This window comes from Tachypleus tridentatus, chromosome 7 (assembly GCF_004210375.1).
Source record: "Tachypleus tridentatus isolate NWPU-2018 chromosome 7, ASM421037v1, whole genome shotgun sequence".
Taxonomy (NCBI): Eukaryota; Metazoa; Arthropoda; class Merostomata; order Xiphosura; family Limulidae; genus Tachypleus; species Tachypleus tridentatus.
This window is the reverse complement of record NC_134831.1, coordinates 75,925,113-75,950,464: the sequence shown is the minus strand read 5'-3', so window position 1 is coordinate 75,950,464 and position 25,352 is coordinate 75,925,113. Positions and strand designations below refer to the sequence as shown.

The window sequence follows — 25,352 nt, the reverse complement described above, 5'->3', positions numbered from 1 at the left end:
CGTAAAGCTTGTATGCGAACTCTCTTCTCTACTGACAACTCTACACTTTTGAAGCCATGGAATTCCAACAAAATTTAATATTCCAGTGTTAAAAGTTTTGAACGATTTCTCAAAAAAGGAGTCATAAAGGCTAATATATATTTATCCAGATAGAATAGTTCGATTACTATCTGTCCATTACGGTCTCAGTAATGAGAGTGCAAGAGGCTGAGAGGGAAGTGCTATGAATCCCTATAAGTGTAGTGAGTGTTAGTGTAATAAGCCTAGAGTAATGACGTGGTATGGAATCACCTAGTCCAGAGCCAAGAGCATAAAATTTACGAAAGTAAAAATATCGATTCAGTTTTACATTTGAATCGTTTCTCAATTAAACTATTTTCTGTAACGTCACCAACGTTCTTAATAAACAAACCTCTTTAATCAATGGGAGACTCTAAGTTAAAAAATCAACAAATATTTTTCCAGTTTTGTTGTCTATACAATTCATTTTATACTTTCAGTACACAGACTTATAATATTGAGTTATTTTTGTTGCTTTGTTCGTTTGTTTTGAATTTCGCGCAAAGCTACACGAGGGCTAAGTGCGCTAGCCGTCTCTAATTTAGCAGTGTAAAACTAGAGGAAAGGCAGCAAGTCATTACCACTTGAGCTATTCTTCTACCAACGAATAGTGAAATTGACCGATAAATTATAACGCTCTCACGGCTGAAAGGGCGAGCATGTTTGATACGACGGGGATTCGAATCAGCCACCCTCAGGTTACCAGTAGAACGCCTTAACGACCTGGCATACTTTTGTTGCTAAGAAAAATGATAAAATCTATTTTTGTAACATAGTGCTACCAAAACGCACTGGTTTTCTACATATTAGAAGCTATAAATCTAACCGATTTTCACTAATAATTATTCTATGAGTTGGCTACGAATTCATTTCATGAATTATCTTAATTTTTATTAGCTCACAAAGCAATTTCCCAACGTCTCTCTGCCTCGACTGCACTTTTTCACTCTTTGTTGATTTCACAAAATATGTTTATTCTAGTTAGCTATTAAATGTGAGGTTATGGCATACTATGGGGTGGAGATGACAGTATTTTCCCTGTCATACATGACGGGCTATACGTTAGCAACTGACGCCTCCCCCCCCTCATTTTTAGGCTTATTTAACGATATCAGTTTATGCCAGCGAAGACACAAAGATCGCATGTTCAGACACAGTTAGATTGTTTATTTGTTTTTGGATTTTGCGCAAAGCTACTCAAGGGCTATCTGCGCTAGCCGTCTCTAATTTAGCAATGTAAGAGTAGAGGGAAGGCAACTAGTCATCACCACCCACCACCAACTCTCGGGCTACTCTTTTACCAACGAATAGTGGGATTGGCTGTTACATTATAACGCCCCCACGGCTGTAAGGACGAGCAAATTTGGTGCGACGGGGATTTGAACCCGCGACCCTCAGATTACAAGTCGAATACCTTGACCCATCTGGCTATGCCGGGCTGCACAGTGTTAGAACCTCAGTGATGACGAGAAAACCCACTTGTATAGAAACATATACATGTAAAAACGGCTGGTTTGAGTTGAGAAAATGTTTTATGCAGGATCACTTATAAAAAGGTGTAATGTTTTCAACTGAGACCCTAAAGTCGAGCACTTACGATCAGTTGACTCTTCTTTAGGGGAATAGCCCCTTTATAAAGAGTTGAAAACATCGTACCACAATGGAATTTTTGCTTACATTATACTAGAAAAACGCTTTCATTAGGTGATGTGCAACCTTCAATTTCGCGAAATTTTTATCCTGTGTACATGTAGTTTTGGAACAGGGATCACGATTTTTCCGTTTCGCCTACGTTCCCCCATCACGGAGAACTTTATTTCTGTCCATTCTAAGGGGGGGCGGATATGACGTCATGAATACGTCACACGCGGATCTAATGTGCTGGCGCCATATATATAAAATGATCGCACTGTCTGTTGTATGTCCATGTAAATAGTTCGCAGGATGTGGATACGAGTGTTTTTGCGGTCGTTTTTTTTAACCAATACTTCGCCCCTATTGATGGATCTTTACTAAATTTGGCCTGAAGGTTTGTTAGATCCATGAGGAGATACATGCAAATTTATGGTGTCAGATTTTTGTTTTGCTGTCTTTATAGGCGTTTTTTTTTTTTTCAATTTTATCTAAAGTAAACAATCTTTCATGTGCTAAGAAAACTTTTCATTAATCATAATTTTACACAAGTTCCGTCCAGGGTAGGGGTACCCCAGCTAGTACTACAAAATAGCTGACCTAAGGAACGGTGTTAATTAAAGGTTTTTATTTATACTTCTTAATGATATAAATATATTGTGTGTGGGCTTATGATTCTTCTGCAGTCGGGGTCTTAAACTTGTTGGCGAAATATTCGAAAGAAAAAAAAACAGCGTTCACTTAACTTGTTTTCAAAATAATATGTACATTCAGTACTAGTTTTAGGTATGTACAACAAATTATTTACACCATAGAGATATAGGGATGTCAAATATTACATGGTTCTCTTCTCATCAAAAGTCTTGAGCCTTGTCAATTATTCGTCAGGCCTACTACTACTATCACAGTTAACACTAATCTGGCCGTGATTTTAACTCTCTTCTGTTATTTGTTTTTGTCTGTTTGCTGTTTGTAGGTCATCTCGTACTCACACACACACAAATCGTCTGCTCTCTATATCCTCTACATCAATGCATTTATATCGTGACAAACGGTCAGTAACATACTATCAACACTAAAAAAAGAGGCCAATTCGCTTATAACGCATGCAGAATTTAACAGTTTAAATTAGGGGAGATATTTTATAACATTACACAAATTCGAAACCTACTAGCCTGCTAAAAACTCTAGAGCTCTGGAATTGCCAGATAAAAATATTTATCTATAGTTTTTAACACAATAATATTTTTACTTTGTATCACAACTGTTTCTTGTTTGATACCCTGTGTTTGCGAGATTAATTTCTGTAATACCTCTTAGACCAGTAGATAGCCCGACGTGGCTTTGCGGTAACAAATCACACACTCCTCTTAGCTTCAAAGTGGTACACGCTTATATCTCTACTCGTACATCTATTTCGATATTCATTCACTTAATAATATTGTTGTCGTATACTGTCAATTTATACCGCACTGTTCTGTGGACCTGTGTCAGTTTCAACTAAAAGTTTGTACTTCTTTGAGATTTTTGAGTGGATTGTAATTACTATCATTTTATCGAACACTTGTTTCCATGAACGTTTCATTCTCATAAGGAGTTTTTCCTTTGCTCTGGATAGTTGTTATTATGGGACACCCCATATGTACTATTATAACCGTTTAACCTTTGACATGGTCAGCATCTTATATAACGACACACACCTCTAGGTATAGTTAAAACACGCATATTTAGTTATTAACTATATTATTAAAGTTAGTAGATCAATAGATTATTTTACTGGAATTTTCTCCCTTAGCCGTGTCTAATTTTATGATCTTAACAGTTTTGGAGTAAAAGCGAACTTTCTTGTTCGTTTGTTTACCATCAAGTCAACGTATTTCAGAGTATTAAAAGTTTAAAGTTCTGTGTATTCTGCCTTAAAAGGCCGAAAGTGGCCTAGTGGTTATCAGTGTGAATTCAAAGATCCATGGTTTGTGTACCGTTCCCGCAAAATATACGATTCGCACTTTGGGGCTGTGAATACGCTATAAGAGTTTCGCTGAAACAAGAGTAGTCCACGAATTGGCGGTGGGTGCTCTTGACAACATTTTTTTTCTCCCTAGAATATCAGCTCATAATTACAGGCGGCTACGTACTGACACCTCTTCGTATAGCTTTTGGCGAAAATTATGAAGCAAACAAGCCATTTATAATTTTTTTTCACTCCGCTATAGAACAAAGGAACTTTTCTACAAAAGGATCGCGGACTTCGTTCTTCAGTAATATAGGTTGTACAACAGAGGATTGGCTTGGTTTGTTTGGAATTTCGCGCCAAGCTACACGATGGCTATCTGCGCTAGCGGTCCCTAATTTAGCAGTGTAAGACTAAAGGGAAGGCAGCTAGTCATTACCCCCCACCGCCAACTCTTGGTTCTTTTACCAACGAATAGTTGGATTGATATTCACATTATAACACCTTTACGGCTGACGGGGATTCGAACCCACGACCCTCGGATTACGAGTAAGTGCCTTAACCACGTGGCCAATACCGTGTCTACAACAGAAGAATGGAATCAAACCCTTCAGAATTGGACATTGAGATAACTGTTTATAAATTATATTCATAACAGAAAATATTCATTTCTTAACGTTTTACGGGACAAGATATTGAATTATAATACTTTAAACGAAGAACAATTGATCCACGTATTAACGTGTCAAGGGGAGGGAGTGGCTGGAAATACACGCGAAGTGTACAACGTCTCAAACATTAAACCAAACAGCATAGTTATTAATATTCTTCATGTAAAAATGGTTTTAAAATGAGGAGTAACCGTTTCGACATAACCTACTAAATTATGAAGTAGGATAGCTTTACCGCCCCGTTAAGAAAAACAGCAAAGATCAGATACAAACGTGATATAAAATACAGATATATATGGATTAACATTAGGCCAGAGTTAATCTCGTATCATCCCTCACAAGGTTAACTAATGAAACATCAACACCTCTTTTTCACTTGACTTCCAATTTTCACCTGTTATGTGCTCTGTTTATTCCCAAATGGACTATAAAACAATCCACATAGCAAGTTAACTTATGACAATCCTACACGGTAGTCACAGTTCCTAACAAACGTCCTGCCATCTCTTGACAAACATTAAAACTAATAACATTATATTCTTAAAATATAAAAACAAAAGTTACATTACATGTCATAATATTTATATATTTAACGAAGTTTCTGGACTTATCTTGCATCTAAAACTACATGATGACACTAAAGATCAGTTCAATAAAGTACACGTGCGACACACTACCCGCTGTGCAGGTTAGCAGAGTGTTATTTGTTTGAAACTATGAACGTTTACCACATTCTACAGTTCTCTAACATGAAACGCTAATTATTATTTTGATAGATGTAACTCTTAGCTTTAGATTATCTTTTAAAAACATAAGATTACACAGCATTTAAGTGCATTTCAAAAGAAGTACATTTTTACTTAGAATAACGTGGGGAAGGCAAGAGAGAGTTTGTTTGTTTGTTTCTGTTTGAATTTCGCACAAAGCTACTCGAGGGCTATCTGTGTTAGCCGTCCCTAATTTTGCAGTGTAAGACTAGAGGGAAGGCAGCTAGTCATCACCACCCACCGCCAACTCTTACCCACCGCCAACTCTTGGGCTACTCTTTTACCAACGAATAGTGGGATTGACCGTAACATTATAAGGCCCCCACGGCTGAAAAGGCGAGCATGTTTGGCGCGACGGGGATGCGAACCCGCGACCCTCGGATTACGAGTCGCACGCCTTAACGCGCTTGGCCATGCCGGGCCGCAAGAGAGAGAAATAGAAAAAAAGAACCTCCACATTATTATTGTTTTCAGATTCCTGTAAACTAACCCTATCACTCTGAAGACGTACGTGACAAATATTAGAAATACAGTTTTTATCCTGTTACGCAATAATGTAAACAAAACATCGGCGCAGGCCTTTACTATTACAAAACTAAGGTATTTTCCCTTCTTCGGACAGAAGTTTCATAGAAACCAGATCATCAGGCAAACGTATCGGAGAAGCTCACTAGCGAACCTGTTATTTTACTAGGTATTGCCGTAGTTAAGGGTTTTTATTTTATTATTGTAAATTACATCTGTAAATATTATTAATTTGTTGTTGCAGGTTAATAAAGACTAAATTAGTTTTGTAGATTACCATTGAAGAAAGACCATTTTAGTTATATTACAATACATACATATTTATACAAGTTTTGTAATGTTTGCTTAGGGAACGTTGACCGAGGAAGATAATTTGGTCATATTATCACAACGTCACTTCCTAATCTATCGCACAAAATTCTCCCGACTGTAGTCTTTAAGTCGTTTTTCTAATATTTGTGCACTAAAATTATATTCGCATTTATATACTTGAATGGGTAACGTGTATATGTGCGTGGAGATCTTTTTAAATTACTTTAAATTAGGCAAACATTAAGTTACGAGTAGGAAAGTATGAACAACTTCACTATATGCATATGAGAAGTTGGTATAGATAGTACCATGCATGTTATAGTAAGGTACTTGAGGAACGGATCCGATATATCTCAGAGCCTAACCTCAGACAGCAGTTTATGTATGAAGGTTGTGTATGTGAATTTTTTATATTTTTTTATAGACACTTAAGAGTACCGGTGTCATCATCTGGCGAGTTTTAATAGTTCCACCCCACCCCCCAGACACTCAGGCTTTGAAAGCGTCGTTTGTTCCATAACCAGTTATTACACAAGTCGTTGGTTTGCCTTTTTTTTTTTTTATCACATCATTTCGTCTGAAAGATTTCTGTACTAGGAGGTATTTTGAGAGTATTATGTGTTGGGGAATAGGTTCAACCTCACAATCATTGAGACGCCCCGCACGGCCATCAGCTTCGTTCAGAGTTCCATGTACTTTATGTCATTGAATAGTTTAGAGGGTTAATAACTGTTTTAATTAATTTAAATACCAAGCACTGCCGTTACACTTAATAAACTTTGTGCATTCAGATACAAAGTACCATAATAATAAAAAAAAGTTTCGTACGCGAAGCACGAGTTTTCCCTTAGATAATTATGAGAACAATAGTGCAATAAAAAACAACAGAAATACGATGCTAATGTAGATTTAATATTTATCATCAATTTCTTGCGCACGATAAAAAATATATAACTTGAGAATCATAACTGCTCTATACAGGTAAAGGAATATTTTAAACTGAGATTGCAGTTTCTTGTTCCATTACCACATGGCCTTATCACCCATAAATTAATTATATTTCTGACTAACATTCAATCGCTTAAACACACACCCAAGTAAACAATTCGTGAAAACGTTTTTTGTTGTTGTTTTTTTACCCTTGTCTAATGGCTTTAATATTTAAACTTGATATCGCATTACTCAAAAGTCCAACTGGAAACTTTTTTTCCCATGATAATTAAATAGGCCAATAAAATACAGCCTTGATCATTGTCGTAAAAACTCATATTCGAGTGACCATCACCAAAAGTAGTTCTAACACGCGCAATCTGCCTGCTTTCAAACTCCTTCACAGATGTTGAGCATGTGACAACATGACGTCAAGTTACAACTAGCAGTAGCACGTGACGATCTACCGTTCGAATTCCATATCTTTTTTTTTTCTCAGTTAGCCTCGAGGGGCACAGAGGTATGACTGCGAACTTATACTGCTAGAAACAGAGTTTTGATACATTTCATAGAGTACAGATAGCTCTTTGTGTAGCTTTGTGCTTGATAACAAATACAACAACGTCTTCAGTAAAATGTTTATTTCGTTTAAACTATTCCGTTTCCATGTGAGAGTTAAAATACACGTTTAAAGTATGCACACTATTTTCCCCTTGGAAAAGGCTGGAGAAAACTATTTTATACTTAAGCAAAAAGCATTACTTTCTGGTTATACGAGTCACACTTTAGTATTAGGCGGTATGAAAAAAAAAAAAAAAACATTGTAATTTTATTATTACAGAAGTGAATGTCTTTTTTTTCTATACCGTTATATTGAAAAGATTTTGAAACCTCAACGAACTGGCGTCGTTACTGTAAGTTTCGACTCATCCAGTCATGCTCTATCTGACGTACATCTTGACAATAGCCCTGCAGCATAGTTTCTATTCTGAAAGGCTTCACAGAAAGGTTGTCATCTCAAACTTGCTCAAAGGAACAGACTTCATTCTTGCCTGTCTTACGTAATCCATCTAATATACAAAAATGACGGTTCTTCAATGCTAATTTCAACCGCACATCACTAGTATGTTTTCACATGAAATTAAAATCACAAACACCCGTTTCATTCGCCAGCTGCTTGGGATGTGCAATGGTTGATATGATACATCATAGAAGCAACATACGTACAGGGGATATATAGAAATCATCCTTGTTTGCGTTGTGTTCTGTTTCAGAGGCATGTAGACAACTTTCATCACTGACCTTCGAGCATGAATTATCATTTGTTAAAAAGACACTGCACTTCACTTGCTAAAATTGGGGTATGAATTGTTGCAGGTAACTTTCTGGATGGTCCCCAACTGGATTCACGTTCCTTTGTTTTCTCAATGTCCCCATTTTGTGAATTCTAAATCTAAACACTTATCTATATATAATGTGAGTATGTGACTATTTTGCATTAAAAAGTGTTGTTACATACTATCGGTTTTCAGTGGCATCACGTTGTCTACAAAATACACCTTCCGTTCCACCATGGCTGTGGCTGTCATGAGACTTGCTGATTTATGTACTCAAAGTCGTTTACATGTAACGTATTCACCCCTGTGTATTTGTCAGACAATCTTTATTGTGCTATGAATTCAAAACGCGAATGAAACGCTTATTGATTGGAAAACTACAGAAGTTGACTAGAAACTTTTATAGATTTCAAACACTTTAATTTCAATGAATTAACTAAAGATATTAAATATTGCCGTCGATGAAAACTTACGGGTGCTTTAGGCTAACTAGCCGTTAAGAGAAGTTTGTTTGTTTTCGAATTTCGCTCAAAGCTATACAAGGGCCATCTGCGCTAGCTGTCCCTAATTTAGCGGTGTAAGACTAGAGGGAAGGTAGCTAGTCATCACCACCCACCACCAACTCTTGGGCTCCTTTTTTAGAGGAATTGTCCGTTACCTTTTAACGCCCCCACGGCTGAAAAGACGAGCATGTTTGGTATGATGGGGATTCGAAACCGCGACCCTCGGATTACGAGTCGAACGCCTTAACCCACCTAGCCATGCCGGGCTTGTCAAGAGAAGTATACAGGTGAATCAACAAATAATTAATTTACCTCTCCTGGACTTTGATAGTCGATAAAATACTCAGTTCTAGACTGGATATAATAGAGTCAACATTGTAAGTTTGTACAACTATCATATATAAATCATTATTTGTAATAACCGTTATTATAAATTGTATTGTTTGTATATTAAAATATATTTATATTAAGTAAGAAACCCTTGTGTATCAACCTTGTTGGCAAATATCGTAAGTTTAATACATATTAATGTTTAATTAACTTTACATTAAAACTGCAATTTCCTGCTTTTTGAAATAGTAATACGTAACGCACGTAACGCAACAAACCGGAGACTCATCGGTAATAAAATACAATACTTAACACTGGAAATACATTTTACAAAGTTGCTTAGAGTCATAGAGCAGTATTATATACAAAACAGGAAAAGTAAATAAATATGCGTTGTCATAAAACTACATGCAACATCTACATATTAATAAATATACATTTGTAAGACACTTCCCACAATTTCGATCTCTTCTACCTAGGAGATTACGTTTCACAAAACTAGCATCGTGTTCAACCTCATTAGAGCCTTTGAGAAACTTTAGAAGATATTTTCACTATATATTTTTTTCCCATTCCAGATGGTCGGATCCAATCTTTTAATGAAGCGAAGTTTAAACGATAAATACAAATACGAAAATAAACTTACCGTTTTGGTTTTAAGTGTCTACGCAAAACACCCAACATTAATATTGTTTCAATGACCAATAGTACAACTGTGGGCGAAGAGCAGGGGTTCTGCGTCGTAACAGTCAAGGTCGGCTGATGCACTATGGGTCATCGAAATGTGGCCCACCAGACGGATTTCAGTAAACTGGATTCCAGTTTTTGCCCGCAAAACGAGTCGTCAAGTTAATCCTTCAATTTTACTGAGGTGACATCTCTGTGTAACAGGAATACTTGTACTGTTCTAATCCATTAGAAACTACTTTTCAACTTCCTGTTTGAACAAACAAAACACCCTAAACTTTCAACATTTGCAGGTATAATCTTGAATGTTGAAAATGTTTTTTTTCTTGAAAATTAAAAAGATTTTTTTCTTTCCATTTTTACAAACAGCGTACATTTTTTTCTTCGAACTGACGCATTCTTTCCCGCGACAAATTATTGAAAGATTAACAACACATGTATATATTTTTCGCTTTCGTTCCTTACTGGACGATGTGGATCACATACGTAAACCGACACTACAATAATACTTCGTTTACAGTACGATAACCAACAGCAGAAATGTTCTCAAAATTGTAAACAAAAATGTAAAGAGACACACTAGTGAAGCGTGGGTTTTTACTAACTTGGCATAATAAGCGCTAGTGACGTCGTAACTTCGAGAGCAATCAATATAACGCATGCGCGAAGAACGACTTTTACCGAATACACTCACGTGATTTAGCAACAGCGCGGAAGGTTGTAACTGCCATCGATTGTACAAAAGGAGCTTTGGCGCAATTGGACGATATCTCACGTTTATCACTTCTTTGCGTATAGGGAATTCGCTTGTGATATATCAGGGGTAATGTTGGAAAATTCTTTAAAAAAAATCAATTTTAATATTTTGTCGCGTGCCTCACTGCATCTTCTCTGTCTATTGTATTACGTGATTTTTAAGCCTCATTGCAAATGAACGAGAACGTGTGTTCATGTTTAAGCCAGAAAATATTTGTAGGGTGTACCACAGTGACGTATACGAGGAGGGGGTTTAAAGCCCCTTCCTTTCTGTATTTAAGCACCCAAAAGTGTCCTTTTTTCTTTGCCATAAAAATTGTCAACAAGTACACACCTGATTCTACGCCTTGCTTGATGCGAGTTACTAAGAATGCAACTTTAAAATAAATGGAACACAGGTCTTGTAGGACCTTGACTAAAACAAAAAGCAATATGCTATTAAGTGTTAATACGCCAAAAATGACTGTTTAGTTTAAGATCATAAAAATAATTCATAAGACCAAATGAATGGGAATACAACAGGATATGTTTAGTTCTTATGGACGTTTACTCTATGTATATCACAGTCTATAGCCTCCTCTAACACCCCTAAGCCGCTTGAAAAATACTCTTTGTCAGTAAACCTCTGCCCTTTTAGTGTACTCTGCACACTACTGATGTGCCATAAATATACCATAGAATTATTTGATTGCCTTCTTAATGATATGTCAGAATATCGACACTTTTATAGGGAAGGCAAACTGTGTGTGATAAAAATAATGTTTAAAGTCACTGTTACTGAACAACACCAAATTATGTTTGTTTTTATGTTTAGTGTAAGTCCGCAGACACGCCAGTATGAATTTGATGTTGTTCCGTAATGTTCGATTTAAATTTTATGTAAAACTAACTAGTTTTGTTTTGTTTGCGAGCGTCACTTTAGGAATCTATACTCGTGAAATACACAATATTTCTGCTAAATGTTTTACAAATGACACCTAGGATTAAAAAGTGGGCCTTTTTATTTCGCGCAATGAGACGTTTACATTTTTTGTCTATCACGTATTTACAGATAATTACAAAGGCCATAAAATATCTACATTTGTATAACCTGAATGGCGTCCAAATTAAGAATATGCGAAGTAGGAAGGCAGTCACGATTATCTGGACCACATGTGTTGATTTTTCGCTTCCTACAAACACGGTACAGTTACAAATAAAAACAGAATACGACCTAGAACTGCAGAACCCATTTACGTTCTGCTTCGTAGGGAACTCGAGTAACACTACACCCACAGTCTCAATATAGAGAAGGTTTGTTTGTATTTTGAATTTCGCGCAAAGCTACGGGTTGGTTACCTGCGCTAGTCGTCCCTAATTTAGCAATATAACACTAGAGAGAAGGGAGCTACTCATTACCACCCACCGCCAACTCTTGGGCTATTCTTTCACTAACGAATAGTGGGATTGACTGTAACATTATAGCACCTCTACGGCTGAAAGGGCGAACATGTTGGTATGACGGGGATTCAGACCCGGGACCCTCGGATTTACGAGTCCAGCGCCCTAACCACCTGACCATGCCGGACCAGAGAATGTTTGAATAGAACACTCTACAAACAAGAATATTTTAGTAAACAACGCGGCTAACAAAGAAATTTAACGGTACAAACAAAGAGTAGGCACTCTGAATTTCGCTAATAACAAAGTACCTCTAAAACTGATAAAATTTGACGACACCCTCCTTTATATTTACTGACCAACTGCAATAATTTAATTCTATGGCTATTTTAAAAGTGTAAAATTATATCATTTCTATAATTTATGACTGTTTTGGTCATGCATATCGGATTGGAGATCTAAGGGATTCCAAACTTGGTCCTCTTGAACAAGCTTTGCACTTGGAGCTGTGGACGCGTTGTAAGAGTGCCAGTCAATCCCGCCACTTGGTTAAAACTAGCCATTTCTATGGTAAAGTGCTACCGACTGGGTTGCCCTTCTATAACCTTCAGTTCAAAATTAGGGAACTCTGGTCGTTTAAGACCATTGTGTGCATAAGGTGTCGTCATTTAGGACAATAGACAGACAAACATGACTGACATTTGTTTTGTTTTTAACGCAAAGCTATACAATGGACTATATGCACTCTGTCCACCGTGGAAATTCGAACCCCGGACTTTATCATCGTATGTCCGTTAACTTATAACTAACCCACCGGAAAATGACCGTTTCAGTATCCTGAGAAACTTTGTAGCTCAAATAAAAAATCTGAAGATTTCATCTTAAGCGGTAAATTAGGTTTTTGACTGAATGGATTCCGTCTTAATTTGCGTGTCGCTAGAACGCCGAAGCCATATAGTAAATAACCTTTGAAACTTAAAAGTGCCGAGATTTAAAATATTTTTTTAAAACTATGTGGTGATAAAACCATAGATATGAATCCACAAAAGACACTTTACATTCTCCTCAGAAATCTTCTCGTTACATAGATTATCTTTACAAAATCCAGTATTGGGGAATTAGAGTTTGATAGCAGAATCCAATCGGCACACTTGTACATTTAGCTATTTGTCATGACCACCTCGGGGAATCGAACGTCGAATTTTATTAGAGTTGTAAGTCCATAGACTTATGCCTGTTCCACCGGGTAACCTAGCAAAGGAAACGTGATTTTGTTTTATGATGTATAAGTGCAATACTTTAAAAAAACAAAAAAAACACACACAAAAAAACACACTATATTATGTGATGGTCCCTTAATTTTATCTCCTAACGCCCACGTACAAGTGAATAACTGACTTTAAATTATATTCCACTTTGGGTTCAGTGAAACATTTGTAGAAGTAATTCTCTTGATTTGCACAATTCCTGGACAGCATGTTATAACGGTATCTATAATGTCTAATGGTTTCCGCTCTCTCATTGGTTATTTCCTTATCGTTAAACGTAGAAAGCTTTAAAGCTATTGGTGCGGAGTTTTCCATATAATGCGTTGACTAACATCAATGTAGATCGTATAAAAAAAAATTCACGTTGAAAACATAATCTGTTTCTTTTTGTATATTCCCGCAAAGCTATTTAGGGATTGCATGCGCCAGCCGTTCCTAATTTTTAACTTACAAACTTTAAGGAAGGGTGCTAGTCAAAATCACCTCGGCCATGCCTGGCCCCATGACACTACGATTTGTGATTTAATAATGAACATCAACCAAACGCAACCTAATGAAAACAAAAGTAAGCACTTCTATTAAGTGTTACCATATTGATTGATGAATATGTTCATGTACCATTGTTAGTTTGTGATTCTATATCATGTTTTAGGAACTTGTCTGCTCTATTTACCCTTAGAATAAAATTCTACAGTGCTTTTCAACATTTAGTGCGTACATTCAAATATAATTTAATCAGAAAAGATTTTATTACACACCGTTGGACGCTGCACCGAAATTCCTTTATTCAGTAGTTAATTTCTAATAAAATAATGTTTGTATGTGTGTGTTTAATTGTGTAAAGAGAGGGGTATTTCTATATTATAATAAAACTGTTTCGAACATGCCAGTTATAATAAAACTGTTTTGAACATGCCAACCAGGATAACAACAGCCGATATAAAACAGTTCATAAAGATGTATTCAGAAAAGGGATTTAGAATCACTAAGGTGGAGAATGTTTGCACATGATGACATTAAGAGACAAAGGTAAGTGAATTAACTTGGGGTACCAAGACCATCTCGAAGAATACCTGCAAAAAATTGATTTCTAGCCATAGTAAAGAAATTGCATCGTCTTGTAACAGGTGACAATTCACGAACACGATGATCAGTGACAAAAACTGTCCATATGGCCCAGGCAACAGTGTGCAAAATAATCGAGAAGGCTCTTCGTCTTGACACAAGTCACTGATACGCAAGTTGCTTCCATGAAATATTCGCTCAACCATCTATCGCCTCAAGAAGCTGAAAATGCAACGTCATTCATGCTATACTGTACGAAGATGTATATCTCAAGTTGCCTGTGAAGTTATATGTGATCGGAATGTTGAAATATAAATATTTCAACTCTGGAAAAATATAAACGGAGTATAGAAAGCACATTCAAAGGGAAGTGACATGTTTTAAACATTACAACCTTATAGCAGAGACTTTTACAACGGAAATTATGCCGTAAAGCTTATTGTCAAAGTACACGGTTTTAAGATAAAGCACAATCGACCGGACGAGTCGACTCGAACTGTTACGACGTGGTGAGGATATAAAATCACTTTAATACAACGTATTTAACTTCTATACAACAAAAATGCTAATATACGAATGTTCTAAACATCTATAGGGAATATATGGATGTACAAGTAGCTTACAAAATACATATTAAAAGTAAAAAATAAATTAATCATAATTGCCATACAATTTGTCTCGTGAAAGACAAAATAGTAGTGAACAGAGTTGGAGAACAAAAGTGGAATTAAAAACAACAAATATTGCTAAACAATATAAAGAAAAAATATTAAAACCATTTAACAACAGAACACAAACAGTTATTGCATGAGGTTAAAGCGAGAGGAAGACAAAAATGTTCCATTTTTGTTTGGATTAGGTATGCTAAGATATATCATTATTAGAAAACATAATATATGAGAATCGAAAATCGTAAATGATTTAGATAAAATAATAAATTATTTTGATATGTCTAACGAAGCCAGGCATGTCCAGGTAGGTTAAGGCGTTCGACTCGTAATCTGAGGGTCGCGGGTTCGAATCATCCCTGTCGCACCAAACATGCTCGCCCTTTCAGCCGTAGAGGCGTTATAATATGATGGTCAATCCCACTATTCGTTGGTAAAAGAGTAGCCCAAGAGTTGGTGGTGAGTGGTGATGACCAGCTGCCTTCCCTCTAGTCTTACACTGCTAAATTAGGGACGGCTAGCGCAGATAGCCCTTGAGTAGCTTTGCGCGAAATTCAAAACAAGCAAACAAGCTTTACGATTTATAAGGTTATGGTTTGTTTAAATGTTCACATTGAGCATGATTCAAATTTCGAAATAGATTCTGACATGGAAACAATTAGATATTTTGAATATAAGGTGAATATAAGTGATGGAATTGATGACAATTTGTTCAAAAAATAAGTGTAATATAAAGATGAAAGAAAACGTTATGATAGGAACAATTATAAATGGAATAATGCTATAAAACTATTTCAGATAAACGTGAGATGTAAAATAAAACATCCGGTTCGAATCCTTGTCACACCAAACATGCTCCCCTTTTCAGCCGCGGGGGCGTAATAATATGATGATCAATCCCACTATTCGTTGGTAAAAGAGTAGCTCAAGAGTTGGCGGTGGGTTGTGATGACTAGCTGCCTTCCCTCTACTCTTACATTGCTAAATTAGAGACAGCTAGCGCAGGTAGTCCTTGTGTAGCTTTGTGCGGAATTAAAAACAAACAAACAAAAGAAACATTTGATCATTTTCTGTCTTTCCAAATTTAACTGATTCGAATTTAAGATACACAAAGGAGTACCGGTGCTCTGCCCATGACGGGTATCAAAATCCGGTTTCTAGTGTTGCAAATACGCAGACATGTTGCTATGGCACTGGGTAACACTGATTCGAAATCTGGCCTAATAATCTTGACTGGAATATGGATTAAAGACGAAATACTATGTAACTATATTAAAAGATATACGTTTTAATGTTTGGAAACAACCAACAAATACTATGTAACTATATTAAAATATATGTTTTAATTGTTGAGAAAAGATAATCTGGAAGTATAATTGTTTATATGAACAAATACTATGTAACTATATTAAAAGATATACGTTTTAATGTTTGGAAACAACCAACAAATACTATGTAACTATATTAAAATATATGTTTTAATTGTTGGGGAAAAGATAATCTGGAAGTATAATTGTTTGTATGAACAAATACTATGTAACTATAATAAAAGATATATGTTTTAATTGTTGAGAAAACATGAGCTGGAGGTATAATTTTTTATTTAAGCAAAAGTATTGGGATAAATCAAGAAGTGACATTTTAAAGCAACGAATATGTTGAAATTATAATGCAAGATGTCGAATAATACTTACTAGCGATTTACAGATGAAATTAATTTACTAAAAACGATTTATTTGAATCTCTTGATGATAAATTAAATGGTATAAGTATTAAATACGTTATTATTGACTTAAATATTGATATAAAAAGATAATCATGCAGAAGAATTATGATTATCTTTATGTAGTAATACGAAAGGATTTATTATATGTTTATGTGGTGACAAGAAGAACTTAAACACATTATGATTATCCATCTGTAAGAAAATTTTATGTTCAAAATTTACTAATATCACAAAATAGAATTAAACGTGAATGACCATTTTTATAACTCTGCAGGGTGTTCCGGAAATGTATACACACTTTGAATAATTATAACTCATTCAAACTTTCTTTTTTTACAGCTGCAACTGAAGTAATGGCAGAAGCAAGACTGAGCTTTGAGAAAAGAAAATTTATCTTAAAGTGTTACTGAAAGTGTAAGAACGTAGCTGAAGTGCAAAGACGATGTTTAGAAGGGAGTTTCAAACAGATCCACCAACGCGTCTCACCATTACTCGCATCAGAGATAAGTTTGAAACATATAAAACTGTTCAAGACGTCCGTCCATAAAGGGCGTTTTGGAAGACCGCGGTTGTCCAGCAGTCCCACACGAGAAGCAGAGCTGTTGGGTATTCTCCACAGATCTCCAAGAAAATCTGTTCGGCAAACAGCCGTTAAACAGGAAGCCGAAAATCGAGCGTCCATCGCATGTTGAAGCACGTTCATTGAAAAAATTTCATTCTGGTATTAGTCCACGTCTTCAATAAAGATAATCCTGACCGGACAGTTGAATTTTGTGAGTGGTACCTGACAAAACCTGCAGAGGATGCACAGTTTCCAAACAAGATTGTCTGGAGCGATGAGGCCACATTTAAGTTAAATGGTTCAGTTAATCGCCACAATTGCACCTATTGGGCATCTCAGAACCCGTATATTACGGTTGAAAACCACGCAAACTTACCAGGAGTTACAGTGTGGTGTGGATTATCAGCGTTGGGCGTAATTGGACCATTCTTTTTCGAAAATACAGTCACTGGTCTCGTTTATCTGAATTTGCTGCAAGAATCTGTCGTGTCATGTATTCGATAGCAATTTGGAGATGAGGAATTTTATTTCCAACAAGATGGAGCACCTCCCCACTACCATCATAATGTGAGGGCTAATCTTGACGAAAATTTACCGAACAGATGGACTGGGTGAAGAGGTAGCACTGAATTTCCCTCACGTTTACCAAACCTCACACCTCTGGACCTTTATTTTTGTGATACGTCAAAGATAAGGTTTATAGCACAAAACCTACAACAATCAATGAACTGAAAGCAGGAATTGAAAGAGAATGCACCCAAATACTAAATGAAATGATTCGTGAAGTTTGTAATTCCATCTGCTCCCGGTACCAGCAGTGCCTGGATCAGAACGGTCATCAGTTCAAACACCTGCGATAACTCAAAAGATTTTACACTTGTCTTCTTAAATTTGGATTATAAAACCTAGATATATCTTAATAAAAATTGTATTTATAATCATTCAAATTGTGTATACATTGTTTTGGGACACCCTGTATATGTTGCTTTGAAATTTATAAAATAACAAAATTGTACAATTGAAAATACAATAATTCAAAAGATACATTTAGACAAAATTATAAAATGTTCAGAAGAAGGAAACTGGGAAAATTTATATAAAAATCAAAGGATTGTTATCAATTCAATGAAAGTAATCGATAAGTTCGAAACTAATGTAACTAATAGACATCCAGGAAGTCTTGGATCATAAATGCATTTTTAAAATTAAATTCATTTTTAGAAGGAAAATAAGAAAAATTTATAAGAGTAAAATTAGTTTTGATGAATAGTATAATAATTAAACGTACAAAACAATGCTGGCAAAATTGATAAGGGAAGCGATACTAATTTATCACAAGGATAAGATCCCATATTAATTCACGAACTCCTTCCGAAGTTTTGGAGATACCAGAGATAGAGCTGGCCTGGGGGGTGTCTTTATCTATATGACACAGCTCTTTATCCCCTTGGTAGAGAGCTAAAACTAACATTGAAGGTCACCTAAGCGTGAGGATCTGTGAGTGAGTTTTTAGAGTCACTGAGCCAGAAATGTGGCATTGGATTTTGTATTCCTGTAAACCCTCGGGATTCCAGAGTAGCCGTCTTTGAAAGCGTATTTACGTTCCTACTCACAAGCTAATGAAACAAAATTTGACGCACGAGCTCAGATTCTACGAGCGGATGTCTTAACACAGATTTTATTGGAGTACAAATTCCTCTTGAGTCCAATGAGGCTTATATGAATCACGAGGAACTTCGGAGAGAAGTGTAATTTATGTTCTTAACATATATATATAACAGTTAGAAATCACAAATAAAATGTATGGTCTGTGTCAAAATAAAAGTTAGAGAAACTGTAGGTAAAGATATTAATTACTCTTCGAATAAAGATCTAGTATTTTCAGAAAGAAAAAAAAAACGTTATAAGGAATAATAGAAATAATGTTGGCCGCTGACTTGATGTATAAGATTTGTCATTCTGAATATGTATTTGATATTAACGTTGAAAAATAATAAGGCAGTTAGACTCCTTTGAAGACAGCTGAAGCAGATCAGATACTAATATTTATAGCACAAAAATATAAATATCTAGTAATAAAGGGAATACTGTTTTTAATAATTTTCTCATTTCAGAAAAACATAATTCCTGTATATAAAGGATGTGATACTAAAACATTAGAAAATTACCAACCAACTTCTTTATTGTCAATATTATCCAAAATTATTTAAAAGTTATTGAATTATATTCTTAAAACTTCACTTTTCTGCTTATTAATTTACGTTTAGAAAACCTATGGGTGGTAAAAATGCAGTATTACAAGTGAAATTTTTATTGTGTAACAATGTTAACGACAATTTTTTCAGACGTCAGAGAGGTCATTTACTGAGAATTTCGTGAATAGTTAACAGGGAGCCGAAAAGGTTGGAATTGTGAGAGACACAACTTTACAGTAGGTATGAAGTCACTTAACAATTACGAATCAAAATATGAAGTTTGAAGTTATGTTAGTGATGAAATTAAAACTAAGTATGGTGTACTAAAAAGAATCTTAAAATAGCAGAAGGTTATGAAACAACAAGGGACCTATTAGTCCATCTTGGCTGTTTGATTCCTAAACTAAAATTATTAATAAGTAATTTTCAAAATCTTAACACTGGCCCTAATCATTCACATATTTATCAAGTTTTGTTTTAAAACTCACTTAAATTTACTACCTCTACAACATCTGAAGACAACCCATTCCAAAGACCAAACACCCTATTATAAAAATAAACGTGTCTTTGCTGAAAGTGACTTCTACTTGTCAAAAGTTATATTTGTGTCCCATAGTCCCACTATTCTCACTGTTAAGTATGGAAAAAATGACGCATCAATTCTGTTTACAATTTTAAACACCTTAATCACATCTCCCCTGATTCTTGTTTTTTCAAGAAAAAAAAACAATTTGAGAAATTTCAATCTTTCCTAGTATGACAGCCCTTCCATCCCAAGCGCCATCCTAGTGACCCTTCTCTCAATCCTTTCCAACGCTTCGATGTCCCTCCTAAGGTAAGGAACTCAACACTGAACATAATTCTCCAAATGAAGCTTAATAACCTATACAATGAAACTGTAACCCTTTTAGACCTGCGCTCAGTATTTCTGTAAATATAACCTAAAACCCTATTTGCTCTACTACTAGCAACAGCACATGCTTAGATAGCTTAAGAGATTGATAAACTATTATACCAATACCCCTTTCTTTCATCATACTGTTAATGTTATTTTCATTCAAATTATGATAACCTACATTATTATGCATTTAGTATAATTAAAACCCACTTGCCATTTATTTGCCCAACTCACTAAATAGTTTAAATCCTTTTATAAAGCAGCAGCGTCCTCTTGCAATACCTTATTATCGTTTGCGAATTTTAGTAATTTATCGCCCGTTTCTTCATCTATGTCATTGATGTAAATAAAAGAGAAGAAAGGTCCTAAGACTGAGTCCTGTTGTACTACACTTGTTACATTTTAATCCAATTTAAATGACTTCCATTTGTAACAACCTTCTGCTTTCTTCTATCCAGCCACTCTTCTGTATAATTTATAAACTTATTCCCTACACTTACAGAAGTTATTCCTTTTACAAATGTTATTATGTTGCATCTAATATAGTATTTGGATTATATGTGTTAGTTTGTTCTATGAAATTGTATTTCTTGTATTTAAAGAAACAAACACTTTTGCTATCATTAAGTAGGCTATTTTTGTATTTTGTTTTACCAAATAATCCAAAACACCTTGCCCAATAAAACAATTGATTACTACAATATGCTGTGCTTCAACTGCTATACTTCTTGGTCGTTTTTTGAATTCCACACAAAACTACACTAGGGCTATCTGCGCCAGCCATCCCGAATTTAGAAATGTAAGACAAGAGGGAAGGCAACTAGTCATCACCACCCACCGCCAACTCCTGGGCTACTCTTTTACCAACGAATAGTAGGATTGACTGTCACATTATAATGCCCCCAAAAGGCTGAAAGGGCAAGCATATTTGGTGTGACGGGGAATTGAACCCGCGACCCTCGTATTACGAGTCGAGTGCCTTAACCACCTGACCATGCAGGGGCCACATCAAGAGAGAAAGATCGTTGGAACGTAATTTATATAAAACTTAAGGGCTAAAAACTTTAAGAACGAAACATTTTTTTATTGGTCTGTATCACAAACACGTTCACCATCAAGAAATGTCCGATATGCAAATCATAAAAGTTTATGAATTACAGAGAATTTCCAAGTTGATTTAATGTATTGTTATAATATAAAAGTTGAAAAAAGAAAACTCGGATGAAGAAATTATAATTCCAAATGTGAACGACACATTATGCAGAGGTTTGACATGACGTGGTGATTAGGTCACTCGACTCGCAAACTGTGATTCAAAGGTTCGGATCCCCGTTACGAAACATGCTCGCCCTTTCAAACGTGGGAGCATCATAATGTTACGGCCAATCTCACTATTCGTCTATAAAAGTGGTAACCTAATTGAGGTTTTGATGGTATGTCTTCTATCTAGTTTATCACTGCTAAATTAGGGACGGTTAGTCGTTTTTTTTGCGAAATTCGAACAGATGAAACACCTAAAGGATACGTGACCTTAATGGCCACGTTATAAACCGCTAGAATTCAGGTATAACCGTCAAAAATAAATAATAAAAAAATTCGTGGCAGATATTTAGTTTTAAAAGGAAATAAACTTTTATTATATGGGGTGTTGAGGGACATTAATGTCTCCCTTCACTCCGCTCGTGGAGATTACGCTTAATTAAAATGGTCTTTAATAATAATTGTACCAAGTTATTAATCCTGATTTAAATTCTCCACTGGAAATTGGTGAAGGCAGAGATGACGAAGAAAGGGCAAAGATGACAAAGCAAAATGTCAAGACTGACATCCGGGTTTTGACAAACATTGACGGCCCATAATCAGGATCACAGTTTAGAAGGGATCTATAAATCTAATGCTGCGGAATTTATTGTGGGAATAAATGGGGACATCCCGAGAAAACTCACTTTCACAGAACAGGCACCTATTGACGTATCTGTCTTGTGCCCAAACTGTGAGACAAAAATGTAGAATTAATTATAAACACGTAAACGAAGCTTATGGTGTGTTCATAAGACGTGTTTGGCTGTGGTTCATATTGGACGGTGATATTGTTTTGCGGATGCACATGTAAAGGAGTGAAGTCCAGGGGTTAATGTGTTTTTGCTTCTGCTTTTTTGTAACAATTTATAGACAATGTAGCTAGTTTGTCTTTAAACAGTCGTATTTTACTCACTTTGTGTAAGTAACTAACGGAAGTGTAGCTTGGAAACCTCAGAGCTAACATTAATACTGCATTATGTTCATATTGTAGTTTTTTTATTGTGTTGTCTGACATATTTATAGTGACTTGACAGCCGTATTCAATGATGGGTCGAATATACACTTTGTAGATTTCTAAAATAATGTTAGTTTTACATTCTTTATTTTTGCGACCTGTATGTCTGAGGTGGTTAGCATCTTTGCTGATAAATTAACGTGTTTTCTTCATATATTTTATCCGTACGAGTCTCATGTCAAATGTAACACCAAGACATTTTGTTACAGAGCAAAATTTGATTTCTACATTACCTAATTTCGGTTTTACTATTTTAGTTTTAATAGCGTTCAGCATAATCCACCAATTATAGCCGTTCCTAATTTTTCACTACTAACTACTCTGTGGAAGAACAATCAGCCAACACCACCTGACGTCTCGCTATTTGAAATGAATAACAAGATATACAGTTACTTCATACCTCATCCACTCAGCGTGTCAATCAGCAGCACGTCTTGTTTCGTAACTCGACATGCTAACCACTAGGCTACGCCCAATCCAAGTTGAAGAGAAAAATAAGAAAAAAAGAAATTTAAAATTAAAACATAAAAAAGAAGGACGTGTTAAATATAATATAATAAACATAAAAAGATAATAAAATTTAAGATAAAAAGAATTTAATACTCACAGAAAGAGATGAAAACACAGTTCTAGATTCTTCAGTGATATTTTGGTCGACTTCCTGTGTTCTCAGTATGAAAGAACGTTATGCTTGTTTAAAGTACGTGGAAAGTTCAAGGCAACTGTCAATTCGAGAACTTTCGTCTTCATATTTAGAACTACATACCCGTATCAGGAACCACCTCTCTCAAAACCAAACTGCTAGTGAACATGGTTTTCAGATTTAATGAATAGTTTGAAGCAGCAACTTGTATAGAACGTCTGAAATAGGAGGGTCAGAAGCTGATTGTAAGAAACAGAAGCGTCACAGTTTCATTGGATAGTGAAAGTTCACATTGTGAATATGTATTGCGTGAAAGTACTATTACTTAGTTAAATGATATGAAAGTGGAAAGATTTTAGATAATTTCAAATTACTCTGTTGAAATCTGGTTTATTTAACTAATTTAACGCGGTACACATTATATCATAATTTCGCTATCCTGACCTCAATACTTTCTAAGTTGGCCTCGCATGGCCAGGTGAGTTAAAGCGTTCGACTCGTAATCCGAGGGTCGCGGGTTCGATCCCCGTCACACCAAACATACTCCCCTTTTCAGCCGTGGGGGCGTTATAATATGACGGCCAATCCTAATATTCGTTGGTAAAAGAGTAGCCCAAGAGTTGGCGGTGGTTGGTGATGACAAGCTGCCTTCCCTCTAGTCTTACACTGTTAAATCAGGGACGGCTAGCACAGATAGCCCTCACTCATGTAGCTTTGCGCGAAATTCAAAACAAACCAAACCTTTTGATATTTTTTGTTGTTTTATTTAATTTCGTACAAAGCTACACGAGAGTTATCTGCGCTAGCCGTCCATAAATTATTAGTGTAAGACTAAAGGGAATAAGTTAGTTAACACACCAGCCACCCCCAACTCTTGGGCTACTCTTTTACCAACGAATAGTGGGATTATCCGTAACATTATAATGTCCCCACGGCTGAAAGGGCGAGCATGTTTGGTGGGACGAGGATTCGAACCCGCGACTCTCAGATGGCGAGTCAGGAGATCGAAGCACCTGGCCAAGCCGGGCATTTAGACATGTGAAATGACTGTTTGCATCTTCACCTTCCATGGTCGTCCAAATGAATGATTTGTTGAGCATCTTTGTACGAGTTATAAAATATTCAGTACACTTTTCTCTACTATATACTTCACAAAAGAATGTAGAATTTAACTTCTTATATTAATAAAATCTCAAGGTCTGCAGGAAAGATATTTCGACAACGTTTGTTATTGTTGACTTTATTTCACAAATATCAAGGTCTGTGTACTAGTCAGCTTTAAGATACTTTAGTCAGGTATTGAACAGAGCAAATATATTCCATACGTGAGTCTTGAAAACACTCCATGGGTTCATGACGAGAAACCCACTTGAAATAAAAATGTATCTCAGAACAGCTGGTGTGGGTATTAACACATTTACTGATAAGCAAATAACAACGTTTCGACCTTCCTAGGCCATCTTTGTTAACTTAAAGATGACCTAGGAAGCTCGGAACGTTGTTCTACACTTATCAGTAAAAGTGTTGACACCCATACCAGCCGTTCTGTTTGTTTGTTTGTTTTTGAATTTCGCACAAAGCTACTCGAGGGCTATCTGTGCTAGCCGTCCCTAATTTTGCAGTGTAAGACTAGAGGGAAAGCAGCTAGTCATCACCACCCACCGCCAACTCTTGGGCTACTCTTTTACCAACGAATAGTGGGATTGACCGTCACATTATAACGTCCTCACGGCTGAAAAGGCGAGCATGTTTGGTACGACGGGGATTACGAGTCGCACACGTTAACCCACCTGGCCATGCCGGGCCGCAGCCGTTCTGAGATACACTCCATGGATTACTTACCGATAACATTAGCTAAAAGAAAAGAAAAAATATTTTTATGTGTAGCTAGTCGTTTATACATAAATACACGTAGACACCAAAGTACACATACAACAGACAGATGTGTATGAGTGTATATACATAAAGGAAAACTTTCACAAAAGTAAACAAATTAAAAACATACGTGCCATCGAATCTTCTGTCACATCTTACAATAAGGGTTTTATTTCGATTTATTTAAAATTCTCATTCTTATAAATTATTTTAAGCTTATCTCATTAATGGTTTTAATAGATAAAACATGTTTTATTTCCATTTTATGTACGTTACATATATGTGGTTCATAAC

At 35.8% G+C, this 25,352-nt stretch overlaps 1 protein-coding gene across 4 annotated transcripts in view; it reads right to left on the bottom strand.

Moving 5' to 3' along the window:
- LOC143256004 (uncharacterized) overlaps positions 1-23,401 on the bottom strand; it is a 148,785-nt gene extending 125,384 nt beyond the window's left edge. For 2 of the 4 annotated variants that reach the window (XM_076512531.1, XM_076512532.1), the window contains exon 1: positions 9,665-11,284. Coding sequence is in view for 1 of the 4 variants with exons in the window: in XM_076512534.1 (XP_076368649.1) it covers positions 9,665-9,702 (38 nt within the window). In the remaining 3 variants the exon portion in view is untranslated. Of the gene's footprint in view, positions 1-9,664; positions 11,285-22,940; positions 23,007-23,147 lie in introns of those variants that run through there. The other 2 variants (XM_076512533.1, XM_076512534.1) reach the window with 2 other exon arrangements.
- Between the last annotated feature and the right edge of the window lie 1,951 nt (positions 23,402-25,352).